At 44.5% G+C, this 21,295-nt stretch overlaps 1 protein-coding gene across 1 annotated transcript in view; it reads right to left on the bottom strand.

The window, feature by feature from the left end:
* Positions 1-18,177, bottom strand: part of ANGPT1 (angiopoietin 1) — a 544,599-nt gene extending 526,422 nt beyond the window's left edge. The window contains exon 1 of the mRNA XM_075352956.1: positions 17,618-18,177. Coding sequence (XP_075209071.1) covers positions 17,618-17,920 — 303 coding nt within the window. The 5' untranslated portion in view covers positions 17,921-18,177. The remainder of the gene's footprint in view (positions 1-17,617) is intronic.
* Between the last annotated feature and the right edge of the window lie 3,118 nt (positions 18,178-21,295).

Raw genomic sequence — 21,295 nt, 5'->3', positions numbered from 1 at the left:
AACCAAAAATCCTTGTTGCCTTCCTCCAGAGGCTGATGATTCACACCAGGGGGTGGGCCAGGCGGTTGGCTCCGCCCACCGAGGAGGACACAGCTCTGGAGGCGGGAGAAACCAGGCAGATTAGCCCAGGCAGGGCTTGAGCGAGGAGCTAAGTAGAGGAGTTAAGGAAGTGAAAGTAGAAGTGAAGTAAAGTGGTAAAGGAGGAAAGCAAGAGTGGTGACAGAGAGAAAGCCTGAAGTAGTCCAGCTGTGTGTAGGACCAGGTCAGCAAGGTCAGCAACGGCGGTGACTGTCTGGAGGGGGACCGTTTGGAAGTTCCTGGAAAGACCCCGGAGGCTGTGTGCCCGGCGGTCTGGAGCAGTGTTCCGAAGGACAGTCAGCACCAGGGCAGGGGCCTCTCGGACCCCGGCAAGGCTAGGAGTCGCCATAATTTGCCAAATCCGTCAGTGACGGGGACGTAGATCCCCCAACAACCAAGTCCCGATTGAAGGCAACAGCCCAACCAGAGTAGAAGAGACACCGCCACCGCCAAGGCACCAGTTTCTTAGGGCCAGCGCCTGCGGGCAAAGAGTAGAGCTCCTCCGGTCCAGCTTGAAGCCGGGGAGTGGGTTACCGGTGGGGACCCATCGCAACCAACAAGTACACAAAGGTGCAAGGAAGAGGGACATCACCGTCACCTACTGGGAGAGCAAGTGCAGCCGTCCGTGGGACCGTCTATCCAGCCGTTTGGTTTACCGTAAAAACTGTGTCAACGTCTCAGGCTGAGTGAGTACCACGGGGTGCCGCAAGGCACAGCGCTGCCCCCCGCGTCCCTGCGCCCACCAGGCCCTGCACCTCCCTCACCATCACTGGGCCCTGGGATCACCAACCCCTACCCACGGAGGGGCAACACAACACCTGGCTGCTCCGCATCACCATCCCCGGGATCCCCATACTGAGCAGCGGTGGTGAAATCACCACAACTGTGGGTGGCGTCACGGACAATAAATACTTCCCACACCCAACAAACCCCTTTCACTCACGGGCGAGGAGTGCCGCTCGAGAAACCCCCGTGATCCGGCCCACAGCTCGAGCCACCACTGAGCAGCAGCCGCCGGACCCGAGCAGAAGGGGTGAGCATAGTGTGCTGACACCCTCCTCCCCGCCCGCGACAACTTGGCGTCACGAACAGGATCTTACCGCTCTGCCGTCTGGTAGAGGTGCGCCTTGTTACCGCCGGAGATATCCGGCAGAAAAATTTCAGAAGCCGCCATCTTTGGCGCGAAAAGTTCCCGCTCGAGCGTCTTCTCGAGCAGTAGAGGCGCGAAGGCCAAAACCCCGCCCCGAGAGAGGAGGGGCCGGAAAGAGCTAAGGGGGACGCGATGGCGGCTGGACGCATGTAGCTGCAGCTATAAAAGAAGGGACGCCAGGACTCTGCAAACATACCGTTCCTGGAAGTAAAGAAGAAGCCATCATGTGGATGCCGTCCCGCGACACCGTAGCCCCCGCGCCTGGAACCGCGGCGTGGGTGGAAATCCGATCCGCGCAGCTCTACCAAAGGCTGCAGGTCAGGATGCAGCTCCTCATGGAGGAGTGGGAGGCCGACATGGCGGACGTTGTAGCCACCGTGCGGAGACGCGAGGAGGAAGCGGAGAAAGGGAGGGTGAGTGACCCACGTCCCGATGCCCTTGAAGGGCCGGTCATCGCGGCTGTGGGGCCCGGTCCAAGCCCTCTCCCCCCGCTGCTTCCCTCGCCACCCGTCCCGGAGGCCGTGACCCCGCCACTAGGCCTGCTACCACCGCAACCGGTAGCAGTACCCAGCATCCCCGCCCAGGCGGGCCGACCTGTAGCCGGAGCCCGCGGCACCCCGGAGGTGTTACCGTGGAAGATTCCGAAAGCTGAACCGGAGGCATTCCCTGAAAAATCCCCCGAACCGGAGCCGATGACCCGCTCCGAGCCGAAGGCCCAGCAGCAGAAAGCCCCTATGCCCATCCCCCACACCTCGGCTGAGGTAACGCCGGGTTGTTGCTGCAAGGCAGCGCCCAAGGCCAAGACACCGCGGGACCTGCCGCCCAGATTCCTGACAGTGGGCAACGTCCAGGATGTCCCGCGGGGCCCGACCCGTGCGCCGGCGCTGGCAGCAGCGCCGTATTGGGATAGGGAGCCGGTACCGCTGGGCCTGGAGATCGCCGAGAGGGAGCGGAAGAAGGCCGAGCTGGTGGCCCGAGCTATCCGAGAAAAAGAAAATATCCGCCAGGCCACGTTCCGTGTCTGCGGCCCGTTGTACGAGGGGCAGGTGAGGCGGTTTGATGTCCGCCGGGGCTACGGGTTCATCTACGAGCCGGGCCTGGAGGCCGAAGTGTTTGTAGCCCGGCGGGATGTGAATGCCCACCTGCCTGAGGAGCATCCCGGCCGCAACCTAATGCCGGGAGACCTTGTTCGGTACACCCGACACTGCGGGGAGAGGGGGTGGTTTGCCCTGGATGTGAAGCTGCGGGGCAGCCAAGAGAGCAGAGTGAGCCCTGCACCCCCTCCCTCGGATGAAGCTGAAGGCCTGGAGTAGGGCAGCAGAGCACCGTTGTCCAGTCCCCGTTGGGACCACCTGTTTGTTTAAAAGTTGAAAGTTCTGCTGATGATGAAAAATGATGATGACCGAGTACATTACCTAATTTGCTTTGTGATTGCAACCGGCTGGAGCCGGCACCGTCGTCCCTGTGGGGACCGTTAAAAAGTTTTGCATGGAGGACTATCCATGGACAAGCCCGTGAACTTGCAGGGCAACCACAAACGTTAGTGGCTTGTAAATATGTTGTTTGCCGTTACCGTTTTCCACAATGCCACCTCCGGAGAGGCAGGTTGGAGGGAGGGCCCTGAGCAGAGCAGGCTGGGGCCCAGCCACCAAAGGAACCGGTGGCTACCCTCTGGAGGGAAGGACAGATCCCGCTCGGGTAACTTGTGCTGGACTGTGGGTCAAGGGGTGCTGCCTGGGCTTTAGGGGCAGCATAAGGGCCAGGTTGCTTGGGTGGGAGAGAGCGGAAACCGTAACCGTGAACCGTTACGCAACGTTAAAGAAATGTGCCTCCCGTTAAGGGAAGAGTTATTAAAAAATGTACATATGTTATTACCTTACCATGTTATCTTTTTCAGAAAAATAAAACTGGTGTTGGACGGCAGCCCGTGGACGGTCTGCATTTTGCTAAGGGGGAATGTGTCGCCCTGGGCAAGCCAGGGGACACAGGTCACACACCACCACACCCTACATCCCAGCTAGGAACACCACAGCTAACCAAAAATCCTTGTTGCCTTCCTCCAGAGGCTGATGATTCACACCAGGGGGTGGGCCAGGCGGTTGGCTCCGCCCACCGAGGAGGACACAGCTCTGGAGGCGGGAGAAACCAGGCAGATTAGCCCAGGCAGGGCTTGAGCGAGGAGCTAAGTAGAGGAGTTAAGGAAGTGAAAGTAGAAGTGAAGTAAAGTGGTAAAGGAGGAAAGCAAGAGTGGTGACAGAGAGAAAGCCTGAAGTAGTCCAGCTGTGTGTAGGACCAGGTCAGCAAGGTCAGCAACGGCGGTGACTGTCTGGAGGGGGACTGTTTGGAAGTTCCTGGAAGGACCCCGGAGGCTGTGTGCCCGGCGGTCTGGAGCAGTGTTCCGAAGGACAGTCAGCACCAGGGCAGGGGCCTCTCGGACCCCGGCAAGGCTAGGAGTCGCCATAATTTGCCAAATCCGTCAGTGACGGGGACGTAGATCCCCCAACAACCAAGTCCCGATTGAAGGCAACAGCCCAACCAGAGTAGAAGAGACACCGCCACCGCCAAGGCACCAGTTTCTTAGGGCCAGCGCCTGCGGGCAAAGAGTAGAGCTCCTCCGGTCCAGCTTGAAGCCGGGGAGCGGGTTACCGGTGGGGACCCATCGCAACCAACAAGTACACAAGGGTGCAAGGAAGAGGGACATCACCGTCACCTACTGGGAGAGCAAGTGCAGCCGTCCGTGGGACCGTCTATCCAGCCGTTTGGTTTACCGTAAAAACTGTGTCAACGTCTCAGGCTGAGTGAGTACCACGGTGCCGCAAGGCACAGCGCTGCCCCCCGCGTCCATGCGCCCACCAGGCCCTGCACCTCCCTCACCATCACCGGGCCCCGGGATCACCAACCCCTACCCACGGAGGGGCAACACAACATCTGGCTGCTCCGCATCACCATCCCCGGGATCCCCATACTGAGCAGCGGTGGTGAAATCACCACAACCGTGGGTGGCGTCACGGACAATAAATACTTCCCACACCCAACAAACCCCTTTCACTCACGGGCGAGGAGTGCCGCTCGAGAAACCCCCGGGATCCGGCCCACCGCTCGAGCCACCACTGAGCAGCAGCAGCCGGACCCGAGCAGAGGGGTGAGCGTAGTGTGCTGACACCCTCCTCCCCGCCCGCGACATATATGTTTATCTTTTATCAAAAGAGCTATCTTTTGGTCAACCACCATATACATATTATTTATGTCTATTTGATATGATACTTCAATCTTTTTGAATTTTTCTAGCAACCATCAGCTTTAGTATTGTGAATTGATTTTACATTTTTGTATGTCATTCATCAGCCTCAATATTAACGTTGTAATACCTGTACATTGATACCTGCCATTACTGCACACAATATTTATACATGTGATGCCCCTGTTTTTAGGTTTTCTGCCAGTTGGCAATCATTTTTAATAATAAAATTGTTATACTTTTTGACCTAACCGGTTTCCTTTAGAATTTTTTGTTCTATTTTTCGGTGCCTTGTTTATGTTACCGTAGGTCAATTACATCCATCTGACCCACACCCTATTATTTTGAATATGTACTAATTTCTTTACACCTTATACTCTTTAGTGTGGTGCACGGTCATTTTCATTGATCAAATTTCTGTGTTTAATAAACGAGAAGAGTAGATCATTTTCATTCAACTCTTCTTTCATGGCACTTGATGGATGTGATGGCCAGATGAAGAAGAAGAAGGGACGGGACAATGATTTTGTTAAAATCCTTTGAGAAACAATGAAAAACAAATAAGTGGATACTTAAAAAGAAAATGAAAAGACTGAATGAGCCTTCATCCTATTCTGAGTATATTATGGGCAGATTTAGAGTAAGAAAGTGTATGGGAAAAGAAGAGGAGGATGACCAGCAGCATAATGGAAGGAAGCCACCATCATTGTGAATAGAACAATGAGGAGCAGGAAGATCCAAACAGGAAAGAAGCCACATTATATATTGTACTACACACTTTATTGGGTAATCCAAAAAAACTCAGTCTGGAGTTCACCAGTGGGTGTGTCACAATGACACTGGAGTGACCCACCAATTGACCTCTGCACTTTCACTTGGGGCAGGTTAAGTGCTGGATGCAGCTTCTTGCAGCTTTTAACACTAAATCACACAAAACATCTTTATGTTTGATTTAAAAAAAATAACATTCACCTCTCTACTCCCCTCTCCCGACTGCAGATCTCAGTTCGGTCCTCCTCACAGCTGCCTCTGGGATTTCCTTCACTTGTCCACGGCATGTTGCACCCTCTTCCTCCATCTTTACTCATCTCCAAGGCTTCTGATGCAACAAGGCACCTGTTTAAATCATGATGTTACGACTTGTGTAACCAGACGCCTAGCCTCTATTGGCAGTAGCCTAGTGATGAATACATTTGATGTGAATAAAATAAAAAACTAGCATACTGCTCAAAAAATATTTTGGCAGATTTTTTTCATCACTATTTGGTGATTCTCCTAACAAAAAGTTGCTGGGTCACTGAGCTTTATATTTGACCTTTCTAATAATGTAACCAATTATGGCACTATAGAGTCCAAAGAGACCAGGGGCGTAGCCAGTGGTGGTCATGTCCACTAGGTGCCATGTGTTGAGTCCAAAGAGGCCAGGGGCATAGCCAGTGGTGGTCATGTCCACTAGGTGCCATGTGTTGCGTCCAAAGAGGCCAGGGGCATAGCCAATGATGGACATGTCCACTAGGTGTAATTGGTTAAGTCCAAAGAGGCCAGGGGCATATCCAGTAGTGGTCAGGTCCACTAGGTGCCATGGGTTGAGTTCAAAGAGGCCTGGGACATAACTAGTGGTGGTCATGTCCACCAGATGTCATGGGTTGTGTCCAAAGAGGCTAGGGGCATAGCCAATGGTGTTAAGTCCATTAGGTATGATGGGTTAAATCTAAAGAGGCCAGGGGCATAGCCAGTGGTGGTCATGTTAACTAGGTGCCATGGGTTGCATCTAAAGAGGTCAGGGGCATAGCCAGTGGTGGTCCTGTCCACTAGGTGCCATGGATTGCGTCCAAAGAGGCCAGGGGCATAGCCAGTGGTGGTTATGTCCACAAAGTGCCTACTCTGCCATTGCTAGGATACTAAGCTACAATGCTAGTGCAAAATTATTATTTTTTCTGCCAAGGCTATAGCAAGGTCTTGGAGGACCAATTATGGTTAAGCAAGAGAAAGTTAGAGGTCACTAGCACAAACATGTTCAGATATTGTGTTGTAAAGGGGTAAAATGTTTTATGGAAAGGGGTATTCCCATCGTTGAATTGTTGGGATCTCACTAGGATATTCCATCACTTCATGATTGACTGGGACACCTACTGTTCCTAGGAAAGGAGAAGTGGCAGAGCTGCTTCCGTGCTGTGTTGCATTCATTCTCAGGATCAGTGCAGGTCCCAGAGGTTGGACCTCTATCGATCATTAAGTGACGGCATATCTTAGCAATATACCATTGCTTACTGAGATGAAGTGAATGCACCATGATCTCATTTTAAGTATTTTTTTTTGTAAAAATATTGGGTTTCATCCTCACATACATTAGATGAGTTACACAATATTCTCTTTATTTTCCAACACACAGTACAGAGGCAGTCTTGAATGCTTCTCGGTATGTTCCACGATCACATAAAGCACTTTGGCTTACCCTGTTTACTTTTTGAGGTCTGTGTCTCATATGCGAAATGAAATTCCATCTTCATTTAACTATGTAAGGAATATACAACATTATCATCTCTATTGTCTGGTTACCTAAATACGATACAAGGAATGCAAAGACATGGAGATGAGACACTTGCTATGTGTGTACTGTACATGAAGCATGACCTATTATGGTTTGTGGTGAGACCAAGAGAATGTTCCTCCAAACTTGTCGCATGATGACAGCCAGATCTAGACATGGAAAATGTCTCTTATCTGTGACAAAAAGTACACAACGACTCTTCTAGGTTTTCTTTTCCATTTTCAAATTCATAAAATATCTCCTTGTGTGTTCTCCCTGCTCATTTCCTACAATCAATTAATCTTCATCATAATTTGTTTTCTTCTGAAGAAGAGGAATAAAAATAAGTCGAGTGATTGTCAGTATGTAGGATGAAATTAATATTGTTGTTTAATATTTTTTAGATTCCAGAAAAAAATAACTAATCCCACGGAAAATATTCAGCCAAACTGTTTTGGATACAATCAAATTTGGAATAAAACCATTGAAACTTTTAAGGAAGTGAGTCAGAAATACAGTTGATTTAGGACCAGACAAGAATATCTCAACCAGGGGTAAATCTCTGCGGACAACGGAACCTTAATTCACCTCCAATATTAAAATACAAGATAGAAAAAAAAGCAAAAAAATGATTGTTCTCCTCAACACGCAAAATAGTCATCATCAGAAAAGGTGATAGAAGAGTATTATATATATACACACTGAACAAAAGTATAAACGCAACATTTTTTATTCTGCTCCCATTTTTCATGAGCTGAACTCAAAGATCTAAGACTTTTTCTATGGACACAAAAAGGTTTTTTCTCTCAAATATTATGCACAAATTTGTCTGAATCTGTGTTAGTGAGCACTAAAGGGGGCTTTACACGGTAGCGATATCGCTAGCAATTTCTAGCGATAGCGAGCGTGTAAGTACCCGCCCCCGTCGCGCATGCGATTGTTTGTGATCACTGCCGTAGCGAACATTATCGCTACGCAGCGTCAAACATACTTACCTGGTCGGCGTCGTCGCTGTGACTGCCGAACAATCCCTCCTTCAAGGGGGAGGGACGTTCGGCATCACAGCGACGTCACCGCAACGTCACACAGCGGCCGGCAATCAAAGCGGAGGGGCGGAGCTGAGCGTGATGTAAACATCCCGCCCACCTCTTCCTTCCGCATTGGGGCCGGCGGCAGGTAAGGAGACGTTCCTCGCTCATGTGGTGTCACACATAGCGATGTGTGCTTCCGCATGAGCGATGAACCACAACGCTAAACAACCCTTACCGATTTTTGAGTTTGGGACGACCTCTCCATGGTGAACGATTTTCACCATTTTTGAGGTCGCCTAAGGTCGCTGGTATTACACGCTGCGATATTGTTAATAACGCCGGATGTGCGTCACTAACAATGTGACCCCGACGATAAAACATTAACGATATCGTAGCGTGTAAAGCCCCCTTTACTCTTTGCATAGATAATACACCAACTTACAGGTGTGGCATATCAAGATGCTGATTAGACAGCACAATTATTATTATGGTTGAGAGGCATTGGGTATTTAAGGCACCCTCCCACTAGCAAAGGTGCCTGCGCAACATCCTTAGCTGGTCAGTATTCAGTCTGCTAACTTGCTGTCAGGTCCTATGCTCCTGTCCCGTTACCTATTCCTGAGTCCACCTTCCCATACCTATCTGTTGCTTTCATGCACATCATACCTGTCGGTACCCGCTTTTCTGTCTGCCTCGGCCATCCTGCCTGTTACTGCCTGCACCTATGTCCGTACCCGAGTCATCAGCTGCCAAGCTGCCATAGCCCCGGTCCCTGTTCCTGCTCTGGGAGTGTCACTTGGCATCTGCCTCATGACAGGCTCTTAGTTACACCCCTACCACTAAAGGGTAATTCCGGTTCTCGCCCTGTGGCCCAATGGGTCATGCTTGCTCGCCACTTCAACAACACTTGCGAGCGTTACAAAAGTGTTTAACTTGTATTGTGAGAAATTGGAAATCTGAGATGAGATGTGGTTGAATATATTTGTACACTTTTTTTTACCAAGCCTTGCAATTTTGCATATTGGCGTTTGGTTAATTTCTGCCCCATGAACTTTTCATCCACTTTATATTTACTAAAATATGTAACTTATTATTCAATAACTACAAAGAACAAAATAAACAAATATAATGTGGGATTGATAAGTGAAACATTGTTTCCATTTCAAGAACATTTCAACTCGATCCTCAAAATGATCACGAATGATTTTAGATCTGTCAAAACAAAAGTAGAAGAGCCAACAATAAAATCGGGAGTATGCCTGCTGCTGTCCCGAGAGCTGACGTCTCCAGATGCTGGGGGGTTTATTATGGAAAAGATTCCAACGGTAACATACATTGCAGATCAGATCAGTGTGAAGTGAAACGAGCTGATAATCCCATCACCAACGAGCAAGAAACCTATGAAGTGCCGGAGTGGTGACCGTCCCCTTAACGCATCCGCCACTATTTTCTGTCAGGATCAAGTAAACACTTCCATTTGCCAAATATTCACTTCTCGTCATTGCAGAACTTATATCTGTATAAACAGCGTGGCGGCCCAGGCACTTCCTATGGTCTGTTCCCTGAAGTGCCAGTCATACAATGTTGTGGCAGATTTCATCACGCCGGCTTATAAACACAAGCGAACAGATCAAAAAGTATTAACCCCGATGGATCATTTTCAATTCATAACAAGTCAAATGGAGGTTTTCATTATAGGGGGCTTAGACACAACGACACGCGAATAATGCAAATGAAACTTCATGTATGACGACCATTGATAAGGGTGAACCTCCAGCTGTGGGGTTCAATCCTGACACTTTGAAGCATTTTTTTCTTTATTAAGAAAAGCTTAAATTCCCGCAGAGAGAAAAATTCTAAATAGTGTGAGAAAAAGGGAAAAATCATAGCCGTCATCATCATCGTCAACTCAACTATTGTGGATGTTTCCTTAAGTTTTCTCCAAGCCCGAAAAGCCAATGTTGTCCGATTATGAAATGGTGTAGGCGGAGAGGTGCTCCGCTCTATAATTAGGCAGGATCCTCTAGTAAAGATTGTGGAAAAAAAACTAAAGATTCATTATGTGGTTGTTACTAAGCTTTCTTAGAAGCAGAAAATATATATATACACGGCCTCAAATCAATTTGTCATTTAACTGTTTGTTATAAAGTGATAATAATGGCGAGAGATAGTAGAAGAGCGTAATTCTCATCATGTTACAGGTCATGTTGTTGTCTTCTTATCAGTATTATGAGCTGCAGACATGAAGCACTTGTATTTTTATGGTTCTTAGTTTCCATTGAGTCCTTAAACAATGTTGACGTTTTGGGATATTTCAATAAGTTGCTAGAAAAATAGAAAGATAGATATACATGTAAATGAAATAGATATGAATTAGATGGATAGATACTGTAGATAATACAAAAAACTGACCAGCACCTTGGAACAGAAATAAGGTAAGTGGGAACAGGTGCAAGCTGCTATGACTACAGAATACACAAACAAATGAATACAACAGCACTGTGCTGCTGTATTCTTTTGTTTGCAGATATATAGATAGATATATAGATAGATAGATTTATAGATAGATAGATACAAAAAACTGAGCAGCAGCTTCAAACAGAAATAAGGTAAGTGTGAACAGGTGTAAGCTGCTATGACTGCATAATACACAAACAAATGAATACAACAGCACTGTGCTGCTGTATTCTTTTCTTTGTAGATAGATAGATAGATAGATAGATAGATAGATAGATAGATAGATGACACAAAAAACTGACCAGCACCATTTAACAGAAATAAGGTAAGTGTGAACAGGTGTACGCTGCTATGACTGCATAATACACAAACATGAATGAATGAATGAATGAATACAACAGCACTTTACTGCTGTATTCTTTTGTATATAGATAGATAGATAGATAGATAGATAGGTAAATAGATAGTACAAAAAACTGACCAGAACCTTTGAACAGAATAAAGTAAATGTGAACAGGTGCAAGCTACTATAATTGTATAAGACAAAAACAAAAGAATACAACAGCATTCTATTCTTTTGTTTGTAGATAGATAGATAAGAGTTAGATACAAAAGAATGCAGCAGCTTATGTAAGAATTAGGATGTATGCAACTTTCGACTGCATTACTGCTATATTGAAAACAGTGAAGGTATTTAGAGCATAAACTAGGCAATTCATGAGAACCAACTAGCCAAGAGAAGGTGACCTTTCTTAGTTGGGAACATAAATCTAATATTTATCACACATACTGTATGTCTCTAGGGCTAAAAGCCTGCAAATTTAGAGAGCAGGTAGCAACCTCCAATACTTTAAACCAGACTTACACTAGTATCACGCGACTGTAGATTCTTTCATCCAAGAAAATCAGGCTAGTTATGCTGACACTCCAATCAAAGTTTGATCCGAGTCTTAGCTTAGTGTGATTCGTTCCTCTCAGATTTCACTGTGAGGAGAAGATGGCAAACACAGTTTATCCATTTTCTCCATTCTGTGAGTCCGCAGAAATCAGACTGCACTCAGATGTCATCCTGGTGCAGTCCGATGATTTCCACACACCCATAAATTTGAATAGGGGGGCACCATCTGACTTGTGCATCATATTGTAACCTGCTACAATATTTTTTCTTGTGCATAACGATATGAGAAAAAAAAATACTGATCAGCACTGCCCCATTACATATCAATGGTCTGAGTGCTATGCGATAAAAAAATTGGATAGCACTCGTCCGATATATGTGGCGGTGTGAGCGAACTCTTGGGCTGATGGAAGGAGCTCTGTCAAATATGAAAGCAGTCACCAACTCCAATAGTAAACTATAGAAAAGAAACTCACTCGCATCTCCAAACAGAACAAAGCAAGTGTGAATAGGTGCAAGCTGCTATGCTTGCATAATACAGTAACAAAGGAATACAACAGCGCACTGTAGCAAACACTGAATATATGATATTTGGACTAAATTATAAATATCTGAAATATGTTTATAAAATGATAGTAGTAGCAAATAAATTTGTAATTTCATGAGAACCCATCAATCTAACTGCTCTTTAACTTTTGAGGCTTTTGGCTTTAGAGAGGCATCTTTGATGAATATTGGGTCCAAAGTCCTAACAAAGAAAATTTGAGTTGAAGTGGTTAATGGACTCTCATGTATTGGCCAATACATCCGCTAAAGACCCTGTCACACACAGAGATAAATCTGTGGCAGATCTGTGGTTGCAGTGAAATTGTGGACAATCAGTGCCAGGTTTGTGGCTGTGTACAAATGGAACAATATGTCCATGATTTCACTGCAACCACAGATCTGCCAAAGATTTATCACTGCGTGTGACGGGGCCTTTAGTACCTTCATTTTATAGTAGAAACAAAGAATAGACATACGGATGGTCAATGTAAATATTCTATTTCCCCCATATTTATGAACATATATATATATTTACTGGCTGACACAGACAGACTTTGCAGTCCAACAAGCCCTCATCATGCACGATTCCACCCACTTTGGAAGTGGAAATGGGCCCCCAACCTCTTGGGTCCACAGACTGCACTAATATGTTTATATATACACTATATATATATATATATATATATATATATATATATATATATATACATATATATATATATATATATATATCTCAATCACTCTATCTATATACACAGTATGTATATATATATATATATATATATATATATATATATATATATATATATAGTACAGACCAAAGGTTTGGACACACCTTCTCATTCAAAGAGTTTTCTTTATTTTCAGGACTCTGAAAATTGTAGATTCACATTGAAGGCATCAAAACTATGCATTAACACATGTGGAATGAAATGCTTAAAAAAGTGTGAGACAACTGAAAATATGTCTTCTATTCTAGGTTCTTGAAAGTAGCCACCTTTTGCTTTGATTACTGCTTTGCACCCTCTTGGCATTCTCTTGATGAGTTTGAAGAGGTAGTCGCCGGAAATGGTTTTCCAACAGTCTTGAAGGAGTTCCCAGAGATGCTTAGCACTTGTTGGCCCTTTTGCCTTCACTCTGAGGTCCAGCTCACCCCAAACCATCTCAATTGGGTTCAGGTCTGGTGACTGTGGAGGACAGGTCATCTGGCGTAGCCCCCCATCACTCTCCTTAGTCAGATAGCCCTTACACAGCCTGGAGTTGTGTTTGGGGTCATTGTCCTGTTGAAAAATAAATGATGGTCCAACTAAACGCAAACCGGATGGAATAGCATGCCGCTGCAAGATGCTGTGGTAGCCATGCTGGTTCAGTATGCCTTATATTTTGAATAAATCCCCAACAGTGTTACCAGCAAAGCCCCCCCCCCCCCCCCACACCTCCTCCTCCATGCTTCACGGTGGGAACCAGCCATGTAGAGTACATCCGTTCACCTTTACTACAAAGACACGGTGGTTGGATCCAAAGATCTCAAATTTGGACTCATCAGACCAAAGCACAGATTTCCACTGGTCTAATGTCCATTTCTTGTGTTCTTTAGCCCAAACAAGTCTCTTCTGCTTGTTGCCTGTCCTTAGCAGTGGTTTCATAGCAGCTATTTTACCATGAAGGCTGCTGCACAAAGTCTCCTCTTAACAGTTGTAGAGATGAGAAGGTGTGTCCAAACTTTTGGTCTGTACTGTATGTAATTATTTTGGTATTACATTGCTGCTATGATAAATTATGTTAATACTCTTTTACATGAATGCCCCTATCTATTATACTGATGGTCGGATGGCCCTTATAATACAAGCACTTATCACTTTTGTATGACAATTGTTCCTAATAGACAGTGCTGCTGTGTGCATTATGTGCATTATGTGCATTATGTGCATTATGTGCATTGTCCCCTCTGATCTGTGCAGTGCTGCAAAATATGTTTCTGTTATGTAAACAAAATATTATTTTATTTTAGCATTTATTCCTTCAGAAAGGGTTAACCCCTGTAATCCGGCCCCGGCCATGCAGAGTATAATCTGGATACAGTTAATTTTACAGGTCAAATGTGTCTTTTAAAAATCCACAGATGCAGAGGCGAGAGAGAAACCAAATCTCTTCTCGACATGTCAGGTCGCCCTGTGACATTACATGGGGCCGCGATGGCTCGCACTGCTGCTGTATTTGGAGGCCATTGTCAGTATATGAGGACTGGGGGCAGATCGCGTATTACCAGCAGTATGGGATGTGCAAGCTACTAACACGGAGAGCAGCGATCCCAGGCAGTCCCCAGCGGCCGCCAGCAACTATAGCCGGGTACAAGCCTGTGTAACGCAAGCAGAGGCAGCGGCGCTGTACAGAAGGCACACAACACAGCTATAATACAGATACAGGACGGGAGCACCGACACTGCCACACACAGGGCCATCACCAATACAACACATACATGGCCGGGCGTCCTACTGCAGAGCAATCCTACAGAGGCCCGACTGTGACAGAGAGCATCACACACCGCTGACCTCAGTCACTGCCACTGCTGGAGTGTGCGAAAGTAATGACACCCCATTCATACGATCTGTCACATAGAGATACACGGTCGGCAAAAAGAGGGATAGATAGATAGATAGATGGATAGATAGAGGGATAGAGGGATAGATAGAGGGATAGATAGATAGATAGATAGATAGATAGATAGATAGATAGATAGATAGATAGATAGATAGATAGATAGATAGATAGATAGATAGATAGAGGGATAGATAGAGGGATAGATAGACAGATAGATAGATAGATAGATAGATAGATAGATAGATAGATAGATAGATAGATAGATAGATAGAGGGATAGATAGAGGGATAGATAGAGGGATAGATAGATAGATAGATAGATAGATAGATAGATAGATAGATAGATAGATAGATAGATGGATAGATAGATAGATGGATAGATAGATAGATAGGGAGATAGATAGATAGATAGATAGATAGATAGATAGATAGATAGATAGATAGATAGATAGATAGATAGATAGATAGGGAGATAGATAGATAGATAGATAGATAGATAGATAGATAGAGGGATAGATAGATAGAGGGATAGATAGATAGATAGAGGGATAGATAGATAGAGGGATAGATAGATAGATAGGGAGATAGATAGATAGATAGATAGATAGATAGATAGATAGATAGATAGATAGATAGATAGATAGATAGATAGATAGATAGGGAGATAGATAGATAGATAGATAGATAGATAGATAGATAGATAGATAGATAGATAGATAGATAGATAGATAGGGAGATAGATAGATAGATAGATAGATAGATAGATAGATAGATATATAGATAGATAGATAGATATGGAGATAGATAGTTGGATAGATATATAGATAGATAGAGGGATAGATAGATAGATAGATAGATAGGGAGATAGATAGATAGATGGATAGAGGGATAGATAGATAGATAGATGGATAGAGGGATAGATAGATAGATAGAGGGATAGATAGATAGATAGATAGATAGATAGATAGATAGATAGATAGATAGATAGAGGGATAGATAGATAGATAGATAGATAGATAAATAATAGATAGATAGATAGAGGGATAGATAAATAGATAGATAGATAGATAGATAAATAGATAGATAGGTAGGTAGATAGATAGATAGATAAATAGATAGATAGAAGGATAGATAGATAAACAGATAGATAGATAGAGAGATAGATAGATAGATAGATAGATAGATAGATAGATAGATAGATAGATAGATAGATAGATGGATAGATAGATAGATAGATAGATAGATAGAGGGATAGATAGATAAACAGATAGATAGATAGAGGGATAGATAGATACAGATAGATAGATAGAGAGATAGATAGATAGATAGATAGATAGATAGATAGATGGATAGATAGATAGATAGATAGATAGAAGGATAGATAGATAGATAGATAGATAGATAGATAGATAGATAGATAGATAGATAGATAATAGATAGATAATCGATAGAAGCATAGATAGATAGAGGGATAGATAGATAGATAGATAGATAATAGATAGATAATAGATAGAGTTAGAGGGATAGATAGATAATATCTATCTGATTGATAGATAGACGGAGGGATAGATAGATAGATAGATAGATAGATAGATAGATAGATAGAGGGATAGAGTTTAATAATTAGATACATTATAGACATATTAGGTGGATGTGTATGTTTTGTACAATCACTAATTTACTAGATGCAAAACCCCCCAGAAGAGCTTCATAGTGAGGTCTGTCTGTAACAGTCAGCTATAGCTGACACCAGTGAACAATAGCTTATACACTGACATTCTTGCTGTGCATTACCTTGCTGCTACATTATGATAATAGTTAACACATAATTAGATGTAAAATAACACAGGAAGTTTATAAGATGATAATAAATGCATAGCTTTATAGTAAATGTACATGTCGCTCATAGTAGAGGATTAGTAGTGATACATTGTACTACACCACAGTCTATGCCAGTGTTATATCTTCATGGAGGGATCGATTGGTATGGACACCATCTTTGCAAAAAATAAATACATTTTTTTTATTGTGCTGGTTATTATGAAGCTTTCACCACAGCCCTCTATTATCAAACACCATTGTGTCTTCTGCTTCCATTAACCCCTTCTGTGCACCTGGAGACATCCGCTGATCACTATAGGTCCCGGAGACCGTGCGTGTGACCGGCTTCCCTCCAGTAAGCGGTGACCTGAGCAGGTCCTGTCCCCTTTAATTCTCAGCGCTCTCTTATAAGCCCGAGTAATGAGAGGCTGGAGATCACACTGAGCGCCCTTCATCCAGCTCAGCCTCATTAATGAGTCCTGCAGAGGTTATCCCCTGCCCTGATCCTATCCTCCAGGTATGTTTGGTGACATTTGCCCGGGAAGGCTGCTCTATATATAGAGGGTGGCACATTATTTATAATCGCTGCTCTTTCTGGAGTGCGTCCCTCTGAAATACAAGTGTAAGCCCAAGATACACAGTAACAAACAAGTATAAATTAAAAAAAAAAGTGAAGTAAGGCTATGTTCAGACTGTGCGTTTTTGCTGTTTTTTTTTGTTTGCAGCAAAATCAGATCTCTTGACAGTTAAAAAGCTGAATTTGTTGCTGTTTTTGCTGCATTTTTGCGGCTTTTTGTTTTTTTTGCATTTTTACTGCTTTTTATGGTGTCATTTGTCTCCAGTAAATGTTTGAATAAAGTTAGTTTCATTCATAAAAAAAGCAGCAAAAAATGTATCTGCGCTTTTGCACTTTCTCGTTGCTTGCAATGGTGAAAAAAGCAGCAAAAACGCTGAAAGAATTGACCCTTTGCTTCTTTAAGAAAAGCAGCATGGAAAAAAAATGCAAGTATGTGCATGCGATTTCTGGGGTCTCATAGCTTTTGCTGGTGCTGTAAAAAGCAGTTTTTAAATTGCATTTTTTTTGCATAAAACTAATAAAATACATGCAAAAAAACAGACAAAAAACTGCGTAGTAAAAGTGCAACGTGTGAACATAGACTAACTGTGGAGTGACACTTTAGAACAAACTTGGAACACTGTTATCTTCTATTTATAAACAAATCCCATTTAAAAAAAAATATAAAGCTGAGCTCATGGGGGGCACTTACTTTTTGCAGCCATTGAGTGTAATTTTCCATCACATGTTCCAGGTGTTGGATTTTCTGCGACGGAAAATCCTGATCCATTTGTGGTGCGTCCCTCTGTAAAGAGTTGGTGTTATACTGGTCGGTGGTGGTTGTGCCCTCGCGACAATTCCCATCGTGTTCAGGAAGGATAAAAGTGTAAGTGCACTGCCCATGTTGGATGCGATTGTATCTTCTTCCATTGCCGTCCGTCCCTTTCCTTTGCACGTTGCCCTCTATATTTGCAATCAGTGCAAGGCAAAGGGTGAATGCTGTTCCAGATGCCATCCCTGCGCACAACTCCTAAAAATGTCAAGTTTCCCCTTACAGATTTGCCAAGAAGTCAAAGCCTGGAAAGAGCCGCAAGTGGGAGACGTCTCCAGCTGCACAATTTGATTTCACCCCTGTGATATCTTCAGCTCCAATAGATATATTTAGTGCAAGGATCTATTGTGTATCCTCATTTGCAGTCTAAAGATTAACCAGTCGGCTGCACACATGGAAAGCCCTGGTCCCTGGACTGTGGCTGCAGCAGATCTGTTATTTCCACTCCAGACCCTCAGAGTTTTATTAAGGCATTCAAGCTGGAAGCAGCCTAAGAGATGGCTTGACAGGAATTTGAGTGCGCCCCTATGCAAAGCATAGCCGGTGGTTTTAAGAGAAAGATATCAGTTTACAAAGTGGCTGCATGCATGACCTCAATCAGGCTTATTCTACAACACGACTAACAGCCCCAGACAAGCTCCAGAAAAGGCACTTTGTCCTTGTCAGCGGATTAAGACTCATGATTGTCTTGTAAAATGATTAGTATTATTATTTTTGTTGGTACCAAGACATTTCTGGAAGGAACCAAACACCTTAGAAGTGAAGGTGACACCTTCATTAGGGTAATTATGCAGAATTAGACAGGTAGGGGTTGTTTTCTAGCCAATCTTTGTGGACTGGACAATGATGGGCGCAGCGTCCACCCCTGGAAGGAACTAGACACCTTGGAAGTGAGGGTGACACCTTCAATAGGGTAATGATGCAGATTCAGACAGGTAGAGGTTTTTTTCCCGGCCATTCTGTGTGGACTGGACAATGATGGGAGCAGCATCCACCCCTGGAAAGAACCAGACACCTTGGAAGTGAAAATTACACCTTATTTAGGATAATGATGCAGATTCAGACAGGAAGCTGTTGTTTTCCAGCCATTCTGTGTGGACTGGACAATGATGGGCGCAGCGCCCACCCTGGAAGGAACCAGATACCTTAGAAGTAAGGGTGACACCTTCAGTAGAGTAATAATGCAGATTAAGAAAGGTAGGGGTTGTCTTTCAGTCATTCTGTGTGGACTGGATAATGATGGACGCAGCATCCACCCCTGGAAATAACCAGACACCTTGGAAGTGAAAATGACACCTTATTTAGGGTAATGATGCAGATTCAGACAGGAAGCTGTTGTTTTCCAGCCATTCTGTGTAGACTGGACAATGATGGGCGCAGCGTCCACCCTGGAAGGAACCAGATACCTTAGAAGTGAAGGTGACACCTTCATTGGAGTAATAATGCAGATTCAGACAGGTAGAGGTTGTTTTCTAGCCATTGTGTGTGGACTGGACAATGATGGGCGCAGCGTCCACCCTAGAAGGAACCAGACACCTTAGAAGTGAGGGTGACACCTTCATTAGAGTAATAATGCAGATTCAGAAAGGTAGGGGTTGTCTTCCAGTCATTCTGTGTGGACTGGATAATGATGGGCGCAGCATCCACCCCTGGAAAGAACCAGACACCTTGGAAGTGAAAATGACACCATATTTAGGTTAATGATGCAGATTCAGACAGGAAGCTGTTGTTTTCCAGCCATTCTGTGTAGACTGGACAATGATGGGCGCAGCGTCCACCCTGGAAGGAACCAGACACCTTAGAAGTGAGGGTGACACCTTCATTGGAGTAATAATGCAGATTCAGACAGGTAGAGGTTGTTTTCTAGCCATTGTGTGTGGACTGGACAATGATGGGCACAGCGTCCACCCCTGGAAGGAACCAGACACCTTGGAAGTGAAGGTGACACCTTCATTACGGTAATGATGCAGATTCACACAGGTAGGGGTTGTTTTCCAGCCATTCTGTGTGGACTGAACACTGATGGGTGCAGCATCCACCCTGGAAGGAAACAGATACCTTGGAAGTGAGAGTGACACCTTCGTTAGGGTAATACGAGGGGCCTCTGATAAGTCTTTGGCTTTACCCAGAAAGAAACGAGATAAGATGATGAAACTTTACATTTATTCCACATACTCTCCACTGATGTCAACACACTTCTCATCGGTATTCCAAGTTCTGTAACCCTAGCAAAAAGGATTTTGGTTGTGCCTCAAACCAGGCATCTGTAGCAGCCATGGTATCAGAAATGGTGTGAAATTTGGTACCCTTGAGGTGTTTCTTCAGGTTTGGAAACAGATGATAGTCGGAGGGAGCTAGATCTGGTGAATAAGGTGGGTGGTCAACAAGCTGAAAGCCCAGCTCTACCAATTTTTCCATGGTCGCTTGTGCAGTGTGAGCGGAGGCGTTGTCTTGCAGGAACAAGATTCTTTTAGACAGCTTGAGCTTTTGGCCTTCAGAGCTGCCTTCAATTGGTCCAAAAGTTCAATGTAATACTTTGCATTGATGGTGGAACCCTTTTGAAGGTAGTCCACTAGCAGCACGTTCTCCTTATCCCAGAACACAGACGGCATCACCTTAGTGGCTGATTTTGCACCGTGAACTTCATTGGACGAGGAGAGCCACTGTGCCTCCACTCTTTTGACGGCTCCTTGTTTTCAGGGTCATACAAATAAATCCAGGTCTCATCCATAGTGACCAGACAATCCTGGAAATTCTTATCAGACCGGAAACGCATACAAATGGACTGAGAAGTTGTCAATTGCAAGCTTCTCTGATCTGTTGTCAAACATTTGGGGACCCACTTTGCAGATAGCATCCTCATGTCCAAATGTTCATGGATAATAGCACAAACACGTTCACGGGAATTCCACATGATGTCTGCTATTGCTTTAGTTGAAATTTGTCGATTCTCCAGTATGAGGTTGCACAGCATCGATGATCTCTGGAACAACAACCACTCTCGATCATCCAGGACGTTCCTCATTTTTGGTGCTGAAGTGGTCCATTTTAAATTTGGCAACCCAGTTCTTAACTGTGGAATATGAAGGGCATTGATCCTCCAATGTCTGCGACATATCACCATGAATATCCTTCCCGGACTTTCCTTGCAGAAACAAGAATTTTATCCCTCCTCTGCTCTCAGTTGCTGTGAATATCGAATTAGACTCGGACATTTTGTTTTCCCGCGTGTGTAAAACTCTGTTGCCATAAGCTACAAACACAAAATTTTGAAAACATATATTAGACACATAAGGCTTTCATGTGATGTAACATTCATTACCATAGAAACAAAATAAGATCACAAAGCCAAAGACTTTTCAGCAGTCCATTGTAATGCAGCTTCACACAGGTAGGAGTTGTTTTCCAGCCATTCTGTGTAGACTGGACAATGATGGGTGCAGCGTCCACCCCTGGAAGGAACCAGATACTTTAGAAGTGAAGGTTACACCTTCATTAGGGTAATGATGCAGATTCAGACAGGTAGGGGTTGTTTTCCAACCATTTTGTGTGGACTGG

The sequence above is a fragment of the Anomaloglossus baeobatrachus genome, chromosome 6 (genome assembly GCF_048569485.1).
Source record: "Anomaloglossus baeobatrachus isolate aAnoBae1 chromosome 6, aAnoBae1.hap1, whole genome shotgun sequence".
NCBI lineage: Eukaryota > Metazoa > Chordata > Amphibia > Anura > Aromobatidae > Anomaloglossus > Anomaloglossus baeobatrachus.
This window is presented reverse-complemented; position numbering and strand designations above follow the sequence as displayed.